Below are 22675 nucleotides of genomic sequence, written 5' to 3'. Positions count from 1 at the left end.
CAGCATAGTGTGCATTGGGTCCAAACAGGAAACACTTTAAAAATGTGTAAGTGCAAGAGGTATCATCAGTGTTACAGAAGTTTATTTTTCATTTAGATTTCATTAAAGATTATGTTTTTGCTATTACCCAGCAAACATGCACACAGTGGGTAGACCATGGGTAGTGTGGACTTGGGAAAACTCAATTAAATACCACATTGGCTCAATGTGGGGGCTCCTACAACGGGCCACTTACCAAAAGTCTCTCTAGTAGCTCAAAATGGTGTAATCACTGGCAGTACAAGTTCAGTAAGTCCCACATTGGCCCTGTGATGCTGTGGTAATGCTGACCAATATCGTCTTTACCTCATAGTTTCCAACTTCTTAATGTCGCACAGTAAGTAATGTAGTGAATTAGTGAATCATTCTCAGTGGGATTCAGGTTCTGATTGTAGAAGTATAAATAACGATGTGAACATCTTCAAAGAGTGTCATTTACATATTGGCTAATATTTTGCATATATTTATGGTTATGTTTTAATGTTCAGGGTTGTAACACCTCAAAATAAATACATAAAAACAGCTGGAGTAGTACCAATAAATAAAATGGCATTTTGTGTTTTGTCTGAATAGTTTAAAGCCACATTGATAGTGTTTTGATTAATTTTTTAATTGGATAACAACAAATATAACTGCACATAATTGAATTTAAAAACACAAGTAAACACTAAAAGAGGTTTCAAGAAAAAGGACCAGTAAGTAGTAGCCCTGCTGTCTCACAGTAAGGAGTCTGGTGTTTCACATCCTGAATCCTTCCTGTATGGCGTTTGTGTCCATGTCGGTTTGTCATGTTGGTGGACTGATGATGCTAAACTGGCCCTATGCTGTGTGTGTGTGAGTGCGTTCACCTTGTGATTGGCTGGTGCCATTTCTAGGGTTTGTTCCTGCCTATACACCTAATTTAAATCCCACACTTTCCCATTGTGGGGGCTGTGGTAGCACTGTTGCCTCGCAGTGAAGAGAGTGAGGTTCACATCCCAGATTCTACTTGCATGCAGTTTACATGTTGGACTCTTCCAGGTGCTCTCCTTTCCTCCCACAGTCCAGAATCATGCAGGTTAGTTGGAATGATGGTGCTAAAAGGGTCCTATGCTGTATGTATGTATGTGTGTGTGTGTGTTCACCCTGTGTCTTCCCTGCACTCAGTGCTTGGTGCTATAGGCTCCAGGAGGAGCTCCTTGATAAGTGGGTATAGAAAGCAGATGATGATGATAATATTTATATAGTATTCTCACTACTCAAAGTGCTTAGACAGAGGGGAACCACTTCAACCAACACCAATATGTAGCACCCTCTTAGGGCAGTGATGGGTAATTTAGCAAGGACATTGGGGTAAACCCTACTTTCATCAAAAGACGACCAGGGATCTTTCATGACCACATAGAATCAGTACCTCAGTTTTACATCTCATCCAAAGGATGGTGCCATATTTACAGCACAGTGTCCCCATCGCTGCACTGGTGCCTTGGGATCCACACACAGACCACATGGTAAGGGCCCCCTGCTGGCCTCACCAATGCCTCTTCCAGCAGCAACCCAAGCTTTTCCTAGATGGTCTCCCATTCAAGTACTGGCCAGGCCCAAACATGCTTAGGTTTGGTGGTTGACCTGTATTTAGGCATCTATGAGTTGGAAGGTTGAGTAGTGGAAGAAATGATTAGATAGAGGGTAGTGCAACAGGATTCTTCAAACATTTTTGATGTTCTGAGTAAGAAGTATGTGAACTAGTAAAGTATGGGCATTTTTCCATGTTCATGACCAAATTTAGGCTCCCTGTCTGTTTGCCTACATTGAACCAGGGTTTTGGGGCCAATGTTGCCCCAATGTGCAAATCTCAATTGGGCTATTGTTGTCTGCCAAAGAGGGTCAATATGTTTGCCCACAATGGGCCTACACCGGTCTGTCATTTTGCTTGCTATGCATGTTGCACTTGTAGATGTGTGCTGTAAAAAATTTTGTTTTGCTTCTGTTTAATTGTTTACACTGAATAGAATTTATCTACATTTAGATGTCTGTTTAAGTACAGTCTCGTAACAATGTTTTTAGTTTTTTGTTCATTATTGAAGACCAAACACCTCAATTGCTGAATTTATATTTGTATTTAATGTTAAAATGCCTGCTTCTTGGAGCAAAACAAGTCTAAATAAGGAGCTGTGGTCTCAAAATATCAAACTGTCCTGCCATGTGACCCTAACAGCAAACACTAATGTGTGATTTGCCACCCGCAATGAGCTCAGATACAGTAGTGTGGGCAATGATCCTCAGTCAGCTCTGCTGCGCAGCTTCACAGTGTTTTATCAACTACTTCTTCTTTTTTGCAATAATGTCAATGGAAAATTTCTTCAACTTTGAAATGCTAGACAGACTAATATAGGTGGTTTTGCACATTTAAATACCCTTTATTTCTCTGACTTCTCAAGCATTTTGAGCTACACAGAGGTGGGAAGTAATGAATTACAAATACTACTTTATTGTACTTAAGTAGAATTTTGAGGTATCGGTACTTAAGTATTTATTTTTCAGATGCCTTTTTACTTTTACGCCTTTCATTTTAACACAGATATTTGTACTTTTTACTCCTTACATTTTAAAAACGAGCGGGGACTCGACTGTGAAAACAAGGCGGGCGTGTGTCTATCGAAAGTGATTCCCATTCCTAGCAAAATATGCAAGTTGTCTCTGAAGCTCAACACTCCGCTACCTGCCTCGGCCTTCTGTGAGATGCTTTTTAGCACTGCATGACTGATTTTTACATCCAAAAGGGCACGCCTTGATTCAGAGAACTTTGAGAACCAGCTTCTGCTGAAATTGAATACAAGATTTTGGTAGTGTTGTAAAAAATAAAGGACTTTCTGACAAAATTGGCATGCTGATATTGAAAAGTGGGCACTAGAGCAATGTGAATGTTCATTATCAGTATACTGTTTTTGTTTTGTTGCAGAAGTTACAGTGATTTGATATTTTTCAAGCTGTATTAATATACTTTGAGTTTAAGTCAGCATTGAACAGAAAAGTTGAATGAGTACTTTTACTTTTACCAGAGTCTTTTTTTACGCAAGTATCTGTACTTGAGTAAAGAACTTGTGTACTTCTGCCACCTTTGGAGCTATGTCCTCTGTATGAAAATGTGCTAAGAATATAAATGTTGCCGTTTTGTACCCTTCAGCCCTTATGCTTGTTTTATTAAACCAATGCCACTCTCATGCCCTCTGGGAAACATTCTTTAATCATTTCTTATTGGACAGGACAAATTAGCAGACACAGTAAAACTTAAACATCACTCAGATAAGACAGGGGCCGAGGGGTCAGTGTGTCATTTATTCATGTAACTCTTCCTCTTTTTGTAAGCTTTCTTTTTATAGGTCAAGTTATGGTGGACCTCATTTCTGCTGTTTCTACTCACTATACAGAGCTTGTGACCATATGTCAGACAGACTCTGGACATGCTTACTGGACTGGAAGAACCCTGAGAGATCCCAAGGATGGAATGGAGGAAGGTATTGGTGCTGTGGTGGCCTAATTCCCCCTGTCCACCTTGTAGACACTTAGAATCTCATCAAAATAAGCTGAATGAAAATGATGATAAAGTTAAGACAGAATATAATGTATGTTTGCCTGTTTAATCAACAACTTAATTATTGGCCTGATTCCTGTTTAGACCAAATTAAAATAAAATGTTTTTCTGTACATTTCTGCACTCTCCCTTTCCACATTTTCACAATAAGTTTTGAAAGGTTTGTAAGCTGTCACAGAAATGTCGTTTTTTAATTTTTTTTTTTGACCTGTACTGACTCAAATTTCCTAGCAAGCACCTCTCTATGTCCACACTGCTGCTCCTGCATTAAGGAATGAGCTGAGAGTTTATCCTGAGATGTCATTTAGTGAAGGTGTTAACGGGTTAAATCGGCGCATCAAACCTTCAGCTGCAGCCTGTTTTACAGTTTGTTTGTATATTTGAACAGTCACTGAATTTATGCTTTATAATAAGTGTCATGATAAAGCAGGTGACATGTTTCAACTGCAGTTCTCTTAAAGGATTGAGGGATTGTGCAACTACACCATATGCATTGTGATAGGAGGAGGACATCATGGAAGCCCTCCACACCAAGACAAATACACTGAGAGCCAAAGGTTAACACAATAGTGCTTTAATTGGCAATACAATAATTTAGCATGCACACACAGATAGGTATAAATACAAGAAGCCAAACAAAATAGAAAGCAAAGTCGAATAGTGAAACCTTCTGCCCTTCAGGGCTTAACAAAACTAATCTTGTACTATGTTGAAATATGGTGGCTCACCCACTTGCCTGCTACTCTAATACACTAGACACTTCTTTTTACCCTTCAGTTCTCTTTCTCCCAATCTTCTCCAGTTTGGCCTCTCACCGCATTCACTTACAGATTCTGCCCTCTACTGGAGGAGTTGCCACTTCTGACATGTCCTTCCTGGCTACACTGCCTAATGCTAGATCACCTGATCCCAGACGGCTTGACTGAATGTTTCATGCTTCTATCCAGGCCATCTCTCTCTGTCTGCCTCACACACTTCTGATGGTACTTATGTGTGTCCCATGCATGGCCATATTGGCAAAAGCTTAACCTTTTCGACTCTTCTAATCCACTTTTTCTTGAGGATTTAATTTCCTCGGATTAACAAAATGAACCCATCTTCTAGCTCCTCAGATGTTTTTCCAACTTCTTTGTTTTTTAAAAGTTCTAAACTCTATTGGCTGTGTTGAGCTGGCACCTTGCCAGGGGTTTGTTTCCTGCCTTGCGCCCTATGTTGGCTGGGATTGGCTCCAGCAGACTCCCGTGACCCTATGGTTGGGAGTTGGATATTGGATGGATGGATAAACTTTATTGGTCCTAGTCTAGTATGTGTTATTAATTGCTTTCTACACTCTGGTTCTGTCCCCAATTTTTATTAATCATGCTGTTGTTCATCCCCTATTTGGAAAAAAAAATAGTTTAGATCCCTACATTGAAAAAACTATAGGCCCATCTCAAACCTGTCATTCTTTTAAAAATTTTTAGAAAAGGCTGTTGAGCAATGACTGACCACCTTTCCTGAGACAAACAAGAACTTTGGACCATTTTCAATCAAGGTTTTAGAAGAGACAGCCCTACTAAAAGTCTCAAATGACTTACTAATGGCTACAGATGCTGGCCAGTGCTCTGTACTGGTATTTCTTGATCTTAGTTCAGCTTTTGATACTGTTGCCCATAAGATCCTTTTAGACAGGTTGTCCCACTTAGTAGGTACCTCTGGCTAAGCTTTAGCCTGGCTTTCATCCCATTTAGCTGATAGGAGTTTTTAAGTTTATGTGGCCAATTCCATGTTAGAGAATGCTCCACTGTCTTGTGGAGTGCCTCAGGATTCTGCTCTTGGGCCTATTAGTTTTTCATTATATGTTCTCATATTATTATTATCGGTTCTTTTAAGGATATTTCTTCTCATTTCTATGCTGATGACATCCAGGTCTATTTTTTACAAGCCAACAACCGTACAAGTTTGCTTTTCTTGTTGATTGTATGGCGGAGATAATAAATGGCTTTTAGCCAACAACATAAAGCTAATGTCTCAGAAATCAGAGCTTCTAATTTTTGCCTCTACTGACCTATACTTGACAATTAGCCAAAAGTTTTCTTCACTTTAGTGAACTTAGGTGTCATTTTTGATCAGTCCTTGAATTTTGATACCCATGTGAGGTCCCTTAGTCATTCCTGTTTTTTTTGTTTGAGAATCTTATCCAAATTAAGGTCCGTTGTTTCTGAGGCCAAGATGGAAATGCTTGTTCATGCTTTTATCTCATCATGCATTGATTTTAATAACTCTATTTATACCTGTCTAAGCAAATCTGGTTCAACTCACCTTCAGACCATTCAAAATGCAGCTGCTGGGCTTTTAACACGCTCCCACAAGTAGACTCTTGTCTTATGCTCTTTGCACATCACGCCCTACTTACAAAAAATTTTAAAACAAGTTCATGGACATCTAACCTAGCAGTTGTTGGAAAGCTTTTGGCAGACACACTTCATGTGCTCCCAGCTCTTAAAACTAGCAACAAGCAGCACGCAGCTCACAGAAAGCCAGCAGATGATCCGACTGCTTCTCCTTAGTGTGCATTCAGCCCAACACAACACAAGCAGCATTACATGTCCCACAAGAAAGATTTACCGATGCTCAGGGCTGGAAATAAAGGACAAATATTGTTTTTACAAAAGTTTTAAAGTTAAAGTGAAAATAATGCATATGTAACAATTCCCATGAAAATAACAATCTGTTTAATTTGTATATCTGGTAAACAAAACCTGGGAGTGGGTGAGCAAAGTGAGCAGGGGGCGGATCCTCCTTGTGTGTGTGTGCGTGTGTGTATGTGTGTATGTATGTATGTATGTGATACTGTATATATAACATTACATTATAAATATGATGCGGTTAATGATTTGGTCACAATCCCATCCTCGTCGCCATTATGTATCAAGCAGGAGGCGCTAGCTCCCTTGTTGGAATAAGTTCTTTTGAAATTGCGACATGTTACATAACCTGAAACTATATAGATAGAATATAAAAGCTGATACCCCTTTCTTAGTGATATGGTGGTAAGGAATCACTTAGGAGAAATAACTTAACTTTCTTTAATGACAGTTTACGCTGCATAACAGACAAGAAAGCCATGACAAGACTTTGTGTAGAGTCTGCCATTTTCATTGCTGCGTTGGAATGATTTTCCGGATCGGATGATGGTATCTCGCATCTCTCTGTCAGCTTCAAAGGTGTGCTGGGCAATGTTCCAAGGCTTTATACCCTTTCTTCGTGTGCAGGCCCCCACTAAGGTGAATAATACAATTCCAAACAAGGGAAAGATAGGATACCATTTCATGCTCAGTTTGACACACAGAAATAGTGCACGTTTCCCTTTTTGCAGTTGTCCATGTCTTGTCTTCTAATGCTTGCCTAGCAGTTCTAAATGATAAGCCCCTGTGCTAAATATGGCCTTTTATTAGCTGTTCATGTGAATAGAAAGAAATGTAGATTCATAAAATATTTGTACAGAGCACGGTGACATATTAAACTTATGTTACATATTATAGCAGGTGGGGAAGGCAAAGCATTCCAAGGACAAGTGATCATGAAGCAAAGTGAAAGAGTTCTCTCCAGCACATGAAGAATCCTCCACTTGATCTCGGAGCAGAAACAAAGCAACAACTCCACAAAAGACTTGGTATCATTAAATTAATTATCTGTGCCAAGATAAAGTAGAACTCTAAATAACCATTAAACAGCCAGCTTATATGTTATGTTTGTCTGCTTAGAGAGTCAGCATTCAGTCTTATATGTCAATATAAATATGCACTTGTCAAATTTTTCAAATCCTTATGTTTTTTAATAAATTTTAATATTCTGCTCTTGGAACAAATGTGCCTCAGTTTCCTTGAAATATACATATGTTGTCCTTCTCTGACCGTCATACCTGGTCCTATGGAATCTGGATTTTTCTAAGTAGTTCATTTTGCAGTTGGATGCAATTGCTTTTGGTTTGGGGGCTGTACTCTGAGTTTCGATCCTATCATGTTACTGAGCAGGAAATTGCTTTCCTGGGAGCATAGTTACTTGATGATTGAGAAAGTTTGTTTGGCAATCTTGTGGGTTAGGCGGTGTACCCTGGTGACTGAACACACTCCACTCCAGTGGCTTTACAAGCAAAAAGATACAAACTACCAGCTCACTAGGTGGTTTATTAGCTTGCAGCCATTTTATTTTTGTTTGCCTTTGTCCTGGTTCTGCACATGTCAACACTGACATCCTTTTGTGTCTGGCTAAGCCTGGCTTAGACGGTCACTTCATTCACACCAGTGTGAACAAAGCTGGGGATGGGGGGAGTGAGATTTTTGAGACCTCGACATCCCCCACCTGTATTGTGTGCTAAAACGGGCAGGAATTGGTTGTCCACTGCCAATTCAACAGCATGTTCGCAGGATCACTTCGTAACATGTCTGTCCCCCATCAGTTGTGTCGGAGAAATGTTAAAATCGACCACTGAGCTGGCTGTGTGCTCACTTTTTGGTTTCTTTCTTGTGCAGGAAGACTATCTGTTCTTTAATCTGAGATGGAAGCAAATGCAGGACAACGTCATAGCTACTGCTTCCATGCTGCTTAAGTGATTGCCCCTGTTTGAATAAATGCTTTGAGAATGTTCCTGTCTTCACAACAATAATGGTGATTTTTTTTTTTTTTTTGGAAACCTGGATTTGTCACCTTCTCTTATTCAAATCTGTGCCCCAGTTAAAGGGGCAGATCTACTCCCAAAATTTGAAATGAACCTCCTGTAATAACCAGTGAGACAAAGGAAAGCACAAACCTAATCAAACCATTCCCATTGAATACACCCCAAATAATGTGTTTTCAACATCCTCAACATACCTGTATACTTTATAGTTGTCAGACAAGCCTGCTGCAAATTTTCAAGAACCGCCTGTAGGTGGTCGAGCTGCGCGTGCCAATTATTGAAAATTACCACATCATCTACATACACTCCAGCATGCATGGAATGGCTGCGCAAAATCTGATCCATCATCCACTGAAGACCAAATAGAAGTCTGGTGAATTCAAACAACCCATCTGGGGTGGCAGATGTTGTCTTCTCACAACTGGCTTAGGCCAGAAGCTCATACCAGTACCCCTTTCTGAGATCCTGGGTGGGGTTTGTCCGACTTTCTCGAGTAAGTCATCAATACACAACATTGGGTATGCATCAAACTTGGAAATCTTATTCAAGCATCTGAAATCTATACAAAACCAAACAAAGCCATCCAGTTTTGGAAATAGAAATAAAACTGGACTTTTACTTTCTCCCGACTCACACCCAACTCAAGCATCTGTTTCCTTTCATCGGGTATCACAGTCCTCTTTCCTTCCAGAATACAAAAGGGGCACATCTGTACCTTAACTCCAGGCTCAGTCACAGTCCTGTATTCAGCAATTTCAGGCTGGCCAGGCAAAGATGACCTCAGAGTTCCTTATAAGCTTGGACAGTAACTCAGCCTTCGGAGTGTCTGTAAAATCATCTCCAATAACAACCTCAGTTGCAGCACTGCTTAACACCTCATTAGGATTATTCCACTCCTTCAAATGATTAAGATTTGCACCGGCTTTTGCCTACTGGTATTCCAAACCTTATAGTTCACTGGCCCATGTGCACTACCACAGGACCCAGCCATTTTGTCTGAAATTTACATGGGTCAGATGGGATAAAAACATGTACCTGATTGCCCTTTTTAAATTTGCTTGAAATTGTAATAATTGTTATTGTGCCTCCTGTTCGCACTGCTGGGGCTCCACTGTGATAAAGGCCAATTTAGAATTTCTTCGAGTGGAATGACTCACGCACATTTTTAGCAAACGCAGCGTTCCTGATATGATATCATGAATTAGCTTTACCATGAATGAGACCCGCAATAATATCAAGATAATTGTGTAAACAATCTGTTCAATCACATTGATGTACCAATTGTCTTAGCAGACCTTTTCTTTTTTTTTTGGACTTACCCTACAAGACTGATCAGCTCTGTACTGCAGCTATTGTCATCATTTAAAAAATGCAATTATGCCTGCAACTATTCCTTTAAAGACTGTTGATGAACAGTTAGAGCAATGTACTTTCTTTACTAGCAGACCATTAAAGGGCTAAATGACTGACATGTAAAGTCTGTCTACTCAGGATCAACACTGTCATGTAATATCTTCTGTTGTTAATGCATCGAGCACAATGGTCACACAGGGCAGTGACTGAGGTAAGATGACAGCATCATCAAAGCTTCAGTGTTACCCTACAGTGTAGGACTGACACTGTGTTTAAGCTGGAGATATGAGGTGACCATATTAACCACTGGGGAACTTATTTGTAAAATACAGTAAAGATGTTTTTAATTGGTATTAGAGGAATGGAAGACATAAGTAGTGCACAAAAGAAAACTACTAAGAAAAAAAAAAGTCTGAATTCAATCACATTTTATTATAAATTGTTTGATTACCAAACACTATGCACCATCACAACAGCAAATATTAATAAAATAATCAATACATGACATGTCCCATACATTTTCCAAACAATTTGACATTAGACACAGTATATGGTAATGTCCTCGTACTTCCCCGTTTAACACTTCATACTACAAAATGAGAACTGTAAATAAATGATGTGAGGTGTATAAACTCAGAATACTGAACTCAAAAATCATACATTCCTAGCATAGAGGAAACAGTACATCCTAGGGAAATGAGAGGAAGCCTAGTAAAATGGAAACAGGATTTCAACAAGAGTGGTATCAAATTAGGGTCTGAGTGTTTCATCTGCTGCGCCTTCATCCCTGCCTAATCTAAGCTAAATGAAGCTCTAGAATTCAAGTGGAGCACAGTGTCAATTTCACAGTGGCCTTTAAGAGGCAAAACTGACCAAAAAACTGTTTTTGTATAAAAGAAGTTACTCTAAAATATACTAAAAAGAATTACCTCAATTTCAATGTGTGCTTACTCTGTTTCTGTCAAGATCTCAGGTTGCCTTGGAGTGTCACTCATTTCATTTTTACATTTATAAGTAAAACTGCTTAAGACTACTTGGATGATAATTGATAATATTATAATTAATACATTCGGTCCAAAGAAAATAACATTGTATTAGTTGACTGTAATTTTTTTTTTTTTTAAATACTGGATGACTTTTTCATTTTTATGTTTTACTTTCATTTCCAAGAACAGCCATATGAAATTCAACTCCCACACCAATTTGCTATTTATATAAACTTGTGTGTTTCTCAATGTTTTGTATTTTTCCCTCTCTTATTGCTCCAGTTTTCTGTCTTACATTCCAAAAATGTTCAATTAGATTGATTGGTGACTCTATAGTGAGTGACTATAGATGTCTGTGTAAGTATAATGGTCTAATGTCCAGTGGACTGATCAATACTGATGAGATGGGACCAAGATACCTGAAATTGTAAAAAATTTGGTTATGTATCTTATATATAAATGTCTACACGTGAAAGTGTGTGTGTCTGTCTGTCTAGTCCAGAAGTGAGAGTTGGAATCGGGGTAAGACCTCCACCTCTGAATATCCAGAAAACTCGCTTAGCCGCTCATAACACAACCGAGGCAAGCACTTCGGCAAAATGAAACCTCAGAACAAAGACAAAATCACTTAGCCATTAAGATCGGCAAAACGGTACTCCTTTTCCTCTTCCTTCCGCCATTAATACACAAGCGATGCAAGCTCGTTGGCAAAACGAATCCTCCTAGGAGAGAGACGTACAGAGGAGTTCCTTTCAATTACCTGACATCTGTACATTACAATTTTTGTTCTGACGATTTCAATAGTTTCTAGGACCCCAGGCTTTTTACAGCACGGGCACACACAGCTCGTATTCTATAAATGGATGGACTTTTGTGTAAGGAAGAAACCAAGGCTTTCAAAGTAGGGCCCACATTTGACTAATTATACTCACTGACTACAAGACCGTGCTGCATGTTAATTACACATTGAATTTCGCTGTACTCTCTGACAATATTTCATTTAATCCTAAAGTGTCATGGCGAAAAATTCATCACCAAAAGGCTTTTTACCTGAAAATAAAGACTATTAGGACTCGAGACAGACAGACAGAGTTTTAAAGCTTTATTGAAATAAATCAACAACACGGACTCAACCCAATTTGGCCGAATGAGATCGAGCCCTGAACATTGCAGCAATTGAAGTTTATATAACAATTTCTTATCATTTTGGCCTTGTTCAATTAGCTCATTCTGCACCTGGCTATACTTGTCTACTGCTCACTCCAGTTTCTGTTTTGCTTATTCTTGATTGGTTCTTCAACTGGGCAGATGTTCCTTATTCCATATTTGATCTTTCATGGTGTCACTTCCTTCTCTAAGTCTTTCAAGCTATGTTATAAGGGTAGCCTAAAGCTAAGCTTTAATTAAAGGAAATATGGTATATGTTTTTATTTAATCATTTGCTTGGCATACTTGATTTGTCTTAATTTCTATGCTAAAGTTAATTTCTAATATATCCTTCTAATATTTTTGCTAATGCCTGAATTTACTAAGGTTTTCTTTCATTACATTAGTGTGACCTTGCTTACAGCAAAAGCCTTTTGTTGCCTTTCTGCTTTTTTGCTGCCTTTCTTCATCAATCCAGCTGGTTTCTTTACGTGCCTACCAGCGCCATCTTCCCCCTGTGGTATTGTTCCTTTAGCTTCCCAGCCTTGGACACAGGTGTTCTCAATCTCCTTATCCTGTTCTAAGCTGGATTCTACACATCATTTCTGTTCTTTCTCACATTAGAAACTTTGCTGTAAGCTTAAAAAAAATGCAATATGACTGATTTTTAGTTAACTATTTGCTTGACCTATCTTATTTACTTAACATTCTAATTTATGCTTAATCTAATGTTTTAGAAGCTTTTAATTACTTTTTATGGCTCTTCATGCTAATTTTGCTATTTTAGGCTAATATAAAAAAATTTTCCTTCTACAAAAGGAGCTTATGTTAGTTTAACTTAGTTTTAGATTAAGACTTTTCTTCAGTACAAAGGTTATGGTAGATAAACATCCTTATAAGATGTTTAAAGTGGCCAGCTAATTGTTTAAAAAGTGGTTGCTGAAACATTTGAATTGTTTACTTTGAAGTGAGACTAATTTTTAAATCTGTCAATTAAATTTAGATATGTAGTAAAGTTGCTGCCCTTTCACAAATGTATTTTGATAGACCTCCACAATTATAGTCATGCCAGTTTGCTTTCTCAGAGCAGGATGTAGAGACTTGAATCTTCACACAGTCTTCTGAATCACCACTGTTAGGCTGCCCAGAGGCCCATAATCTGCAAGAAACAAAAAGAAATTGAAAGTAGAGCGAAAAGACACATTAAGTAGTTGAAACGCAGACTACTCTAATGAGTCTTTATCGGTTGTCGGGCAAGTTTTATTTTATGTACAGTCGTGTCCTTCACAGAGCATACCTTACCAACAAATTTTACAGTGGATACATGAACACTTAAAAAAAAAATAACTGTATTGAGTTCATTTATTGTATTATTAAGTGCCAGAAGCAATTTTTAGCTTTTAATTTTTGGCATTTATGTACTGTTATGACATGTTGTTCATGTTTATTTCTTATTGTTTTCAGTTTTGTATTTATTATTTTTCCAGTTACTTCATTGCCTCACCAGTTTAGGAGTGAATTTTACTATTTACATGCTGATTGATCAACAGCTTTTTTTTTTAACCTGTATTGTTTTGTCTCTTGCTTATCACATAGCATAATCAATTATCTCATAAATGTCAGCACTGTATTTAGATCTATGTGTAAATTTATAGGTAGTTTTCATTGATAATATCAGAGTAAAACAAGACTTCTCAATATCGTGCCTGTGAAGCATCTATCAGGAGTCTTTCCAAGGCTTTAGATAAGTGGGTCACTTTCATGCTGTGCTTACACAAGTTGTGAGTTTAACCAATGACCCTTCTGCTTCTATTTACAATACAATACAATACAGTTTATTTTTGTATAGCCCAAAATCACACAGGAAGTGCCGCAATGGGCTTTAACAGGCCCTGCCTTTTGACAGCCCCCCAGCCTTGACTCTCTGAGAAGACAAGGAAAAACTCCCAATAAAAACCTTGTAGGGAAAAATGGAAGAAACTTCGGGAAAGGCAGTTCAAAGAGAGACCCCTTTCCAGGTAGGTTGGGCGTGCAGTGGGTGTCAAAAGTAGGGGTCAATATAATACAATACACAGAACAGAACAATTCCTTAAGACAGCATAATAATAAAAATTTTAGAAGTACGGTTTAACAGTAGATGATATGACATAATTAGGTTTGGATATTTTTAGAGTCCTGGAGACCTCATCCATCTAGCTGCCTCCCCATTTGGCCATGCCACAGCTGAAACGTTGCTCTTTTGGTTCATTTTCTTTAGGTCCTCAGTAAGACAGGAGCTTGACCTTAGAGAATGGATTACATCTAAAACTCCAGGGTTACCCCAATCATTACTCTTTCAGCATTGGTAAAAATAAACTTACGGTTGAATAGCTTTTAAGAGGCTACAACCATGTCCAATGAGTGGGTTGCTTTGAGCTAGGACCAATTTTTAGCACCATTAGTCAAAAGGTAGGGGAAATCCTCTGATCAGGGCAACCATTCAATCTCAGGACTCTTACACTGATATACACTCAATTTACTTAACCTTCATGTCTTCACCATGTGAGGGGTAACCAGGTTATAAACTCGCACAAGGAGAACAAGTAAACTGTACACAGGCAGTTTGCGTTCAACCCCAGTATTCTGGAGCTATCTTTCAGAAAACTAAACGGTATGCCACCTCAGGCCATAAATATACGCCTGGTCACTGGTTGATTTTGAAGTTTTTTGTCATGTGCGTTGGTTTTACTTGATTTTCACACCAAACATGTACATGAAGATTATTTTCAGAATCTAAGCAGGGCTGGTATTAGGGAGTGTGTGTGTGTGTGTACAGTATAAGTGTATCCTGTGATAAACTGGTGTATCATCAAAATTTTAGGCTCGGCCTTGTGTCCAGTACTTCCAACATAGGCATTGGCTCCCAAGAATTGGAGGTGGATAGATACAGCCCTAAAATGTATATTTTTGCAAAAAAATACAGTAGCAGCTGACTATTGTGTTAACCTTTTCATTGTTCTCACAGTCTGAAATTATGTTTTGGGCATTTCACTTCTTTTATTATGCCAGTCATGCATACTCAGAGTAGCTCAAATGGACCACAGCACAAACCTGCTACACCTTTTTTTTTTTTTTATTCCAGCTGTCCTCATTGCTTGTTGCCATTATGGATAGTTTTATTAAAAGTGGAACAAAATGTGTGGACATTTTTAAGAAACTTCAACAGTTCTACCAAAAAAAGCAAAAGTATTGTTATACTTTTTATAAAGTATTGCTATCAAAAACAAAATCCAGAGGGCCAAACAGTAAGCAAAATCAGAATAAAAATGAGCAAGAGTTATTACGAAACCTAGACACATATCACCAGAACCAAAATGCTCTGCCTATGAAGTAAATCAAGAATTGAGAATCTAAGAGTTGTTAACCAGAATACCTAACACTATGAGGTCAAGACTGTTCAAGATATAAATCCGTAATCTTGGACAGAGAGCCGAAGCATTTTGCTGAGTTTTATAGTGGAGCCTTCATAATGTGGTAATATTTCTTGAAAATAAAGCTTAAAGAAAAAATGAGCAGGAACTTTATCTAAAAGAAAATCATAAGATATCCAATATTTTTAGATTCTTAACATTTTATATGGAATGTAGAATTTTTTCATTTGTAATTTCAGCCATGGTGCTGTTGTGCCAGTTAAGATTTCTATTTAAAAAAGACAAGAGATGAATGAAGATTAGTTAATCTTTTCTTTTTCTGGCACATTATGCTATTCAATTAATTTCTGTCAAAGGCAGAGACAGCTATACATCAAGGATTGCAGTTATTGTACATGCTTTTACCTTGTTTTATTATCTAGTAAGCTGTTATCCACCCAGCGGAAGTCACCTTCTTTCTCCTCATCAGTCAGTCCAATCCAGTATAACTCTGAGTCTCCGTTCATATGAATCCAACTATTTAGGAAAATCTGTTAAGAAAAGTGACTACTATCAGTGAGAATATCCTGCTGAAAGTCCCACTTATAGTAAATGGGAAACATTTTTTAACAGCAGCCCCTCTGAGCCCGTTTAACTCGACGTGTAACTCCAGTGATTCAGTCAGTGTCTGCATGTGTGGACCCACCAGCACGAAAGCCATACCTGCTCTTTCTCATTGTCTATCTTCACCAGAATCCCTCCTTTTGAGCTGCAGTTTTCACGACTGGCATTCCAGCTTAGTTTATCAGTAGAGAAGAGGTAGCACTTTGAATTGAATGACAGCCAACTTGGTGGGCAGAAAGAACAGTTCCTTTCTGCAGGAGTAGAGAAGTAAGTGAAAGAGATGAAGGCAAAGAGAGCTCAGTGTTGTCTGTTTGAAAAGCTCTCAGAGTTTAAAATTACCCAAAATGTTTCCAGGGCAAAATCCAACCTGGGAACGTTGCAGTCAAGTTCCAGCCTCATTAGGCCATATGTTGTGGGTATACACCAAATTATCATTGTTCTGGACGAAAATCTTTAAATGCATTTCAGACAGCCTTGGTGTCAGAATCCCTCCTAACCCATTAACAGCTGTGTTTGGTGGGCTTCTAGATGGGCTCAATGTGGAGAAGGACAAACAAACTGTAATTGCTTCACACTATTGGCACACAGACTTGTATTGCTCAACTGGAAGAATTTAGCATATTCTTGTAATGAATACCTCCTAATATAGTATATTATTGTCCATTATATTTGTTATGAAATATGATTTAAACAGGCCATTGAACGTGATTGAAAAAAATCTGTGAAGTGCAAAATAGTGTGCCATGTAGAACTTTGTTGTTACCATACTTGAAATCACATTTACATTGCGTCATTAGACTGTAGACACAGGTGCTCTCTGGTCTGGCAATTCTATGAGAAATGTGTTTTGTTTTAATATTTTGAAAATGTATATCAGAAAATTCATTCATTCAGAATCAGTCAATTCCAGAATAAAAGGACCAAAGCCTAACCCAGCAACTCCAGGTACAAGAAAGGAACCAAGTCCGGACAAGGTGCCATTTCACTGCTAGACACACTTACTCATACCAGACCAATTTAGAGTCGCCTGCTTACCTGACCCGTACAGGAGAACTCACTGAAAACCCAAATCAATGGCTTCTTATGCATAGTAGAAGGGTCAGGATTCAGATACAGTCAGTTGGAGCTGCAAGGTAGCTGCTAACACAAAAGGCAGCTTATTCCAATGCTTTACTCATTAAATTTGTTTTATTGGATTAATCTTCCCTGTACTTATTTCTGCATGACTCCCATGGCAGTATACTACAGCCAAAAGTACTGCCCTGATAAATAATGTTATAGTTTGTTTCTCTCAAGACATTCCTCTTTTGGAAGAATTTATTCCTATTTAGGTTTAGATTGTTATGCATTGTGCACCTTTCTCTTTAGAAATATTCATTGCAAGGTTCGAAGATAAAGTAGCTGTCTGACACACAGATTTTGTTTCATATCTGTAAAGCAGTTATTTCAGTGAAATCAGGATAATAAAATGAATTCTCACTGACCTTTTTTGTGTTGAGGAGAGTCTTTTTTTACAGGACAGAATTTATCCAGTTGTGCAAATTGTTTAGACATTGCTGTATAGTTTTCCATCAGTGCTGAGTACTGGGAGTCCAGATGATGTTTTTTAGGTGATATTACACACAAATCTGGGGAAACAAATTACATGTTAAAAATTATAATCAATATTCAGTAAAGGCATGTGACTTTAATTTACTTTCCAAAAGGTAATTTAAGCACACCACCAAATAATCTATTACAACTTTTTACAACATACTTAACAATCTATAATAAATGACACTTCACATAAAGCATGATAACACAATAGTTAGGGCCATTAGGTTAAAATCCTGCCTGGATCCATGACTGCTTGGAATGAAACTTTATTTCTGACTCTGCTCACATTTTTTTCCAAGGAATGCTGCCTTTTCCTCAAATTCGACAGATGTATTAGTTAGATTAATTGGTGACTGTAGAATTAATCAATTAAGAGTGTGCCACTGTGCACTGCAATAGACTGGCATCCTTTGAAGTTCCAACCTTGAGCCTGTCGCTGCTACTATTAAAATATTGGGTTCACAAAATGAATGGTTGGAGAACCTACCAAAGCAACTTTTTCAGAATTTGTAAAGAAAGGCGGTGAATAAAAACTAACTATAGTATTTTATACATTAGTATATCTTGAGTTTAGTTGGATGTAATGAGTTAAGGTAACCCTTACCCACACATAAGAATATTAAATTCTGTCAATTCACTGATAATTTTGATTTTACTGCTAAGCGTTAATGTCTTTATAGTCTGCCAAATGCAGAACACAAGTTTTAATTAGGAAGAACTTCCTCCTTTGTTCACATTTTTCACAGTGACCCAGTATATTGCACTCTTTTGAACTTAATTTTTCCAGCCCAGCCCACCACTGCGTAGAAAATCGCACTTTAGAAGATGTGAAGGACATCATTACCCACAATAAAGGAATGCAGCCTACTAAGAATAAAGAGCCTGCTCTGCCCTTTCTTTTATAGTTCCTCTATTAGAAGACTATCCCAACCTGTCATTAATGTGAACCACTAAGTACCTGTTGGGATGGACCACCTCTACATCCACTCCATGAATAGTGATTGGACATAGAGGCTGTTTGGTGTGGCAAAGGTCACAGTTACCTGTTCCTTGGCTTTGTTGATGTCAAGTTACAGACAATTCTTTCTGCACCAAGACTTAAAGTTTTCCTCCAATTCCTATACTCTGTCTCACTCTCCTTATCAATACACTCCATTCATTTGTTAGCTTAAACTTCAATGTTACTTACAGAACACCACCAGGAAGATGATGGTTACAGCTAACAAAACACAAAGGAGCACCAGTAGCTTGAGCAAACGCACATTTCTGTCTGTATAAAAAAAAAAAACAACAATCATTAAGGTCATTTTACATCACACATTTGTAAGAGACTGTGCATATTAAGAATGTTAAGTTTAAAATCTATAGCATTTTTTTCTGTTTTTTTTTTCACTCTCAGTATACAGTATTGCAATAAGCATAGTTCTTAGATTTCTTGGATATTTATAAGGATTAGGTACCAGTTCAACGCTGGCATAAAGTGGCTACCTGGGAATAGTTAAATCAAAACAAATTCATTTTGGCACTGTTATTACAATCCTAAAATGTAAAAATTCTGTTCATTTTTGATAAAACATAATTTTAATGAATGTTAATTGCATAAATATCCAAAGACGCTCCCTTTTGGAAAAATAAAAAATCATCAATTTTCAGATTTTGTTTGAAAAATTGTAGTTTTCATTTACTTTAAATCAGTTGTGGTTTAAGACAAAGGGCTGCGGCACTGTGACTTTGTTCCTTCATATATTCTAATGACAGTTTGTTTTCTTATTTTTATACAAAAACATGTACAGTATTTGTTAAAAGCATTTTCTAATGTTGCCATCCACTGCTAACTAGTGTGCATTACTATTACACTACAAAAACATGCTTTACCAAAATATACTAAATTAGATTTTCCAAAAGCAGAAGGATTTTGCCACTGTATAATTTCATTCATTTTAATGAAAATCAGCTTATAGAATTTAAGCCCAAATATGACGTTCCAGATAAATTCAACATTCACCAAAGTTAACAAAACATGCTCACAGCAAAGCAGCATTTATTTGAAATTATAGCATATATACATTTATATCTAATTATCATCACATTTATTACTACACCCCAGAGTAGAAATCACAAAGTTAGTTTTTTTTTCAGTAGACACCATCACCTTCTGTTTGCCTTTATTAATGGATTCCAGTTTGGTGTTTTGTGTAACCTCTGTCTCCTCCAAAGCTATAGAACAAAACATTGTGATGGCAGAAAGAAAGAAAAGTGACAGGAGATGTATGTGCGATAATTTTCATAATCTTTTCATCTGAAAGATTTCAGGAAAATGGCCAAGGCCTGAAAGACTTGTAAACTGAATACATAATTGTCATTTGGCCTGTGTGACATTTTAGGAGGAGCAATGGAAATTAAAATGGAACTTGTTATCTGCTTAGCTGCTAGACACTTTCCAAGCTCTGTTTCCGGCATGAAACCTTTCTTTTCAGTTTTTGATTACGAATATACTGTATAATCAGTAACTAAGGACCTGGGCCATCAGGGACTGACTGAAGACAGCATGAATTCACCCCGGTTGTATAATCTTTTCATTGCTTACTTTTTCCACTATTGATTAGAATGTAAATAACCATAACTTTTAAGTAAGCTCAGACTGAATGTGTTTGTCCTATTACTGATTACTAGCTTAGCAAAGTGCTACCGCTGTTCATTCCTTGTCTATCTGCAATCCCTTAAGGGCAAGAAGATCACTTCGTGAAGTCCTGTCACTTTTAAGAAAACAACCTAAAAGGTTATTTTGGGACCTCTGATGTTAGATGCACGTCACAGGTGATCTAATAACACAATAAAACAGGAGGTGTGGACGAGTTGAATGCTAGCTTCCTAGAGCAAGTTGTAAGTGTATTTTTAAGGAAGTCTATACATGGTTTAGGCAGCTGGAAATGAGCTTAATAAAAATAAAGCAGTAGCTTGCAAGTACCAAGTTGTGTAAAGGGCTGTAACATGTTAGAGGAGATAGATACAGTAAGTCCACTGCAAGTATATTCTAAAATGTTTTTGTTGTATCTGCTGTTTTTGATTGTTTGTGGCACAGTTTGTATTAATTTTTGAACAAGTAAAAAGTGTTTCTACCAATCACTAACGCAGGGAGTGCACATTAGAAAGCTTGTATTTTTAACATTATCTTGAAAATAAACCATTTGTTTACCAATTAAATATTTTGCTTAATACTTTGTTTTGAATGTAACAAAGGTGTGACATGATTTATCATGATTTCAAAATTCTAATCCATGGGTGTTGAACTCCAGTCCTGGAGGGCTGCAGTGGCTGAAGGTTTTCAGTCTAAACATCGCCTTCATTAGTGATCAGTTTTTGCTGCTAATTCTTTTGCCTGAGATTTAATTAACTTGACTCGGGCCCCTTAGTTGTCTTTTTTTTTTTTTTCCTTAATTAGCAGCCAAACAATAATGAGGCATAAAATAAGCCGCCACGTGACCAGCTCACCTGTGCCCAACACACAATATATCTGACAATAAAGAAAAGTGAAGATCTCAGTAAGGCTGATCTCTCAGGTCATCAAAACGTTTTGATGGTGGTCTTAGAAAAAACAGAAAATCAACAGTTTTGGAAATGTCTGCTGTGGCAGAATGACAGCAGCAACAAGCTGTGGAATTAAATAACGAGTTTAATTAACGGCAAGAATCAGCTTCTCATTAAGAGACTTGTTGGAGTTTGAAATCCCAGTTTAGCTGCTCATCTGTTGGCTCGTTTCACGTCTCATTTCTGTTTGGCTGTCATTTAATGAAGAAAAGAATTCAAAGGACTGAATCCTTGAAAACAAGGCTATTAAAATGAAGGGAAAAGAAGTTAATCAGCAGTGAAAAGTGGTCAGTGATTAGGAAAAAGGTTCCAGAGTTCGACACCCCTGTTCTAATTAGTAAAATATAAAAATGTCGGTATTTTTATGGAGGCTTTTAATATACACTGTCCATATAAGAATATGCATTGGCCTACAGAAATTATGAATGAATAAAAGAACATATACAACATATGAGACTTATGCATTAAAATTTATTAAAGTTGAATTATATAAATTATATACTTCATTATTGCCAAGCTTAACTCTATTTTTCTAAACATAAACTCCTTAAAGCTTGCATTTTTTCCTTAACTCTGCAGAAAAAGAAGAATTGCCTTTTTTGGTGCCAATGTTACCAGCTTGAGCCTCAGTCTTCGGGTGTCCTCGTTCAGTTTCCTCCTCAGTACAGGCCATAGAGGGCAGACATTCTGTTTGAAGGAGAGCAACAAAATAAGATCAACCTTTTCAATGAACAGTTTGATTTACTTGCAGTAGACATCTTTTTCCATTCCATGTTCATTCTTTTTCACAGTTTGTGTTGATTACATTTTACATTTTTATTGCACTTTAAATTAGTATTTCTACTGTATATTTACCATACATTTTGGGGAAAATATTAAATATTTCATTTGTTCTGCAGTAAATGAAGAATAATAACCTTTATCAGTGCTGATGACACCCACGTCAGAGTCGGGCTTCTTTTTACCTCCTCTAGTTTTTACCCCAGCATATACTACATCAGGCGCAGGATCTGCTTGAAGAAGAGGAGAAAATAATGAAAACTTTCAATCTGAATTTATGAAGTCTTTTATTCTTGCACACAGACTGGTTAGGCACGGGCCTCAGGTACAGGGCTTTGAAGCCCAGCCCTGTAGGGGACCCGTGGCCACCGCCAGGCGGCGCCCGGTGCCTGATTATCCCGGAACTCGACACTTCCGCCACACCAGGAAGTGCCGGGGAAATTCAAAATGCCGCCTCCCTCCAGTCATTGGTGGATGTCGGGTGGAAGTGGACAGAGCTGCACACTGGTCCACTATATATATATATATATAATAGGGATAGGGATATATTGTGACATTAGTATACACACTGTTGTCTGAACACACACACCATAATGACTACTGTATGTACGATTGGGCCAGAGGGAGTGGCCCAGAGGAGGCAGGCGCCGCGTGGAGCTGATGGACAGGTAAGCCCACCGACGCCTGTCTCTCTTTCCACCAGCGGCTCGGCGTCGCGCCGGAGGAGTCCCTTCGCCCGCCAAGCCGTCTTTAGAGGAGCTGCTAAAAAATGAAACGGGCTGGATTTCAGGCCCGAAGCCCGACGAGCGCTGGGGCCGGACGCCGGCGGGACCTGCCCGCACAGGCCCGCTGGAGTGCTCCACGCCGGGAAAGTGACCCCGCTGGGGAACAGCGGGGCGAGAGCGGCGCAGACCACACGGGCGAGGGTGATGTCCCATAT

The 22675-nt window shown here is 38.1% G+C and overlaps 1 protein-coding gene across 1 annotated transcript; it reads right to left on the bottom strand.

Moving 5' to 3' along the window:
- Positions 1-12719: 12719 nt before the first annotated feature.
- On the bottom strand, positions 12720-17265 carry LOC120528669 (hepatic lectin-like). The gene is made up of 4 exons (XM_039752832.1): positions 17256-17265; positions 15871-16022; positions 15574-15698; positions 12720-12917 (listed from the first exon to the last, which is right to left on the bottom strand). The coding sequence occupies exons 3-4, from the start codon at positions 15672-15674 to the stop codon at positions 12758-12760; spliced, it is 261 nt and encodes an 86-aa protein (XP_039608766.1). The 5' UTR covers positions 15675-15698; positions 15871-16022; positions 17256-17265; the 3' UTR covers positions 12720-12757.
- Positions 17266-22675: the final 5410 nt, after the last annotated feature.

The sequence above is a fragment of the Polypterus senegalus genome, chromosome 4 (genome assembly GCF_016835505.1).
Source record: "Polypterus senegalus isolate Bchr_013 chromosome 4, ASM1683550v1, whole genome shotgun sequence".
NCBI classification, from domain to species: domain Eukaryota; kingdom Metazoa; phylum Chordata; class Cladistia; order Polypteriformes; family Polypteridae; genus Polypterus; species Polypterus senegalus.
Note: the sequence above shows the minus strand (reverse complement) of the source record. Positions and strands in the feature narration are given on the sequence as shown.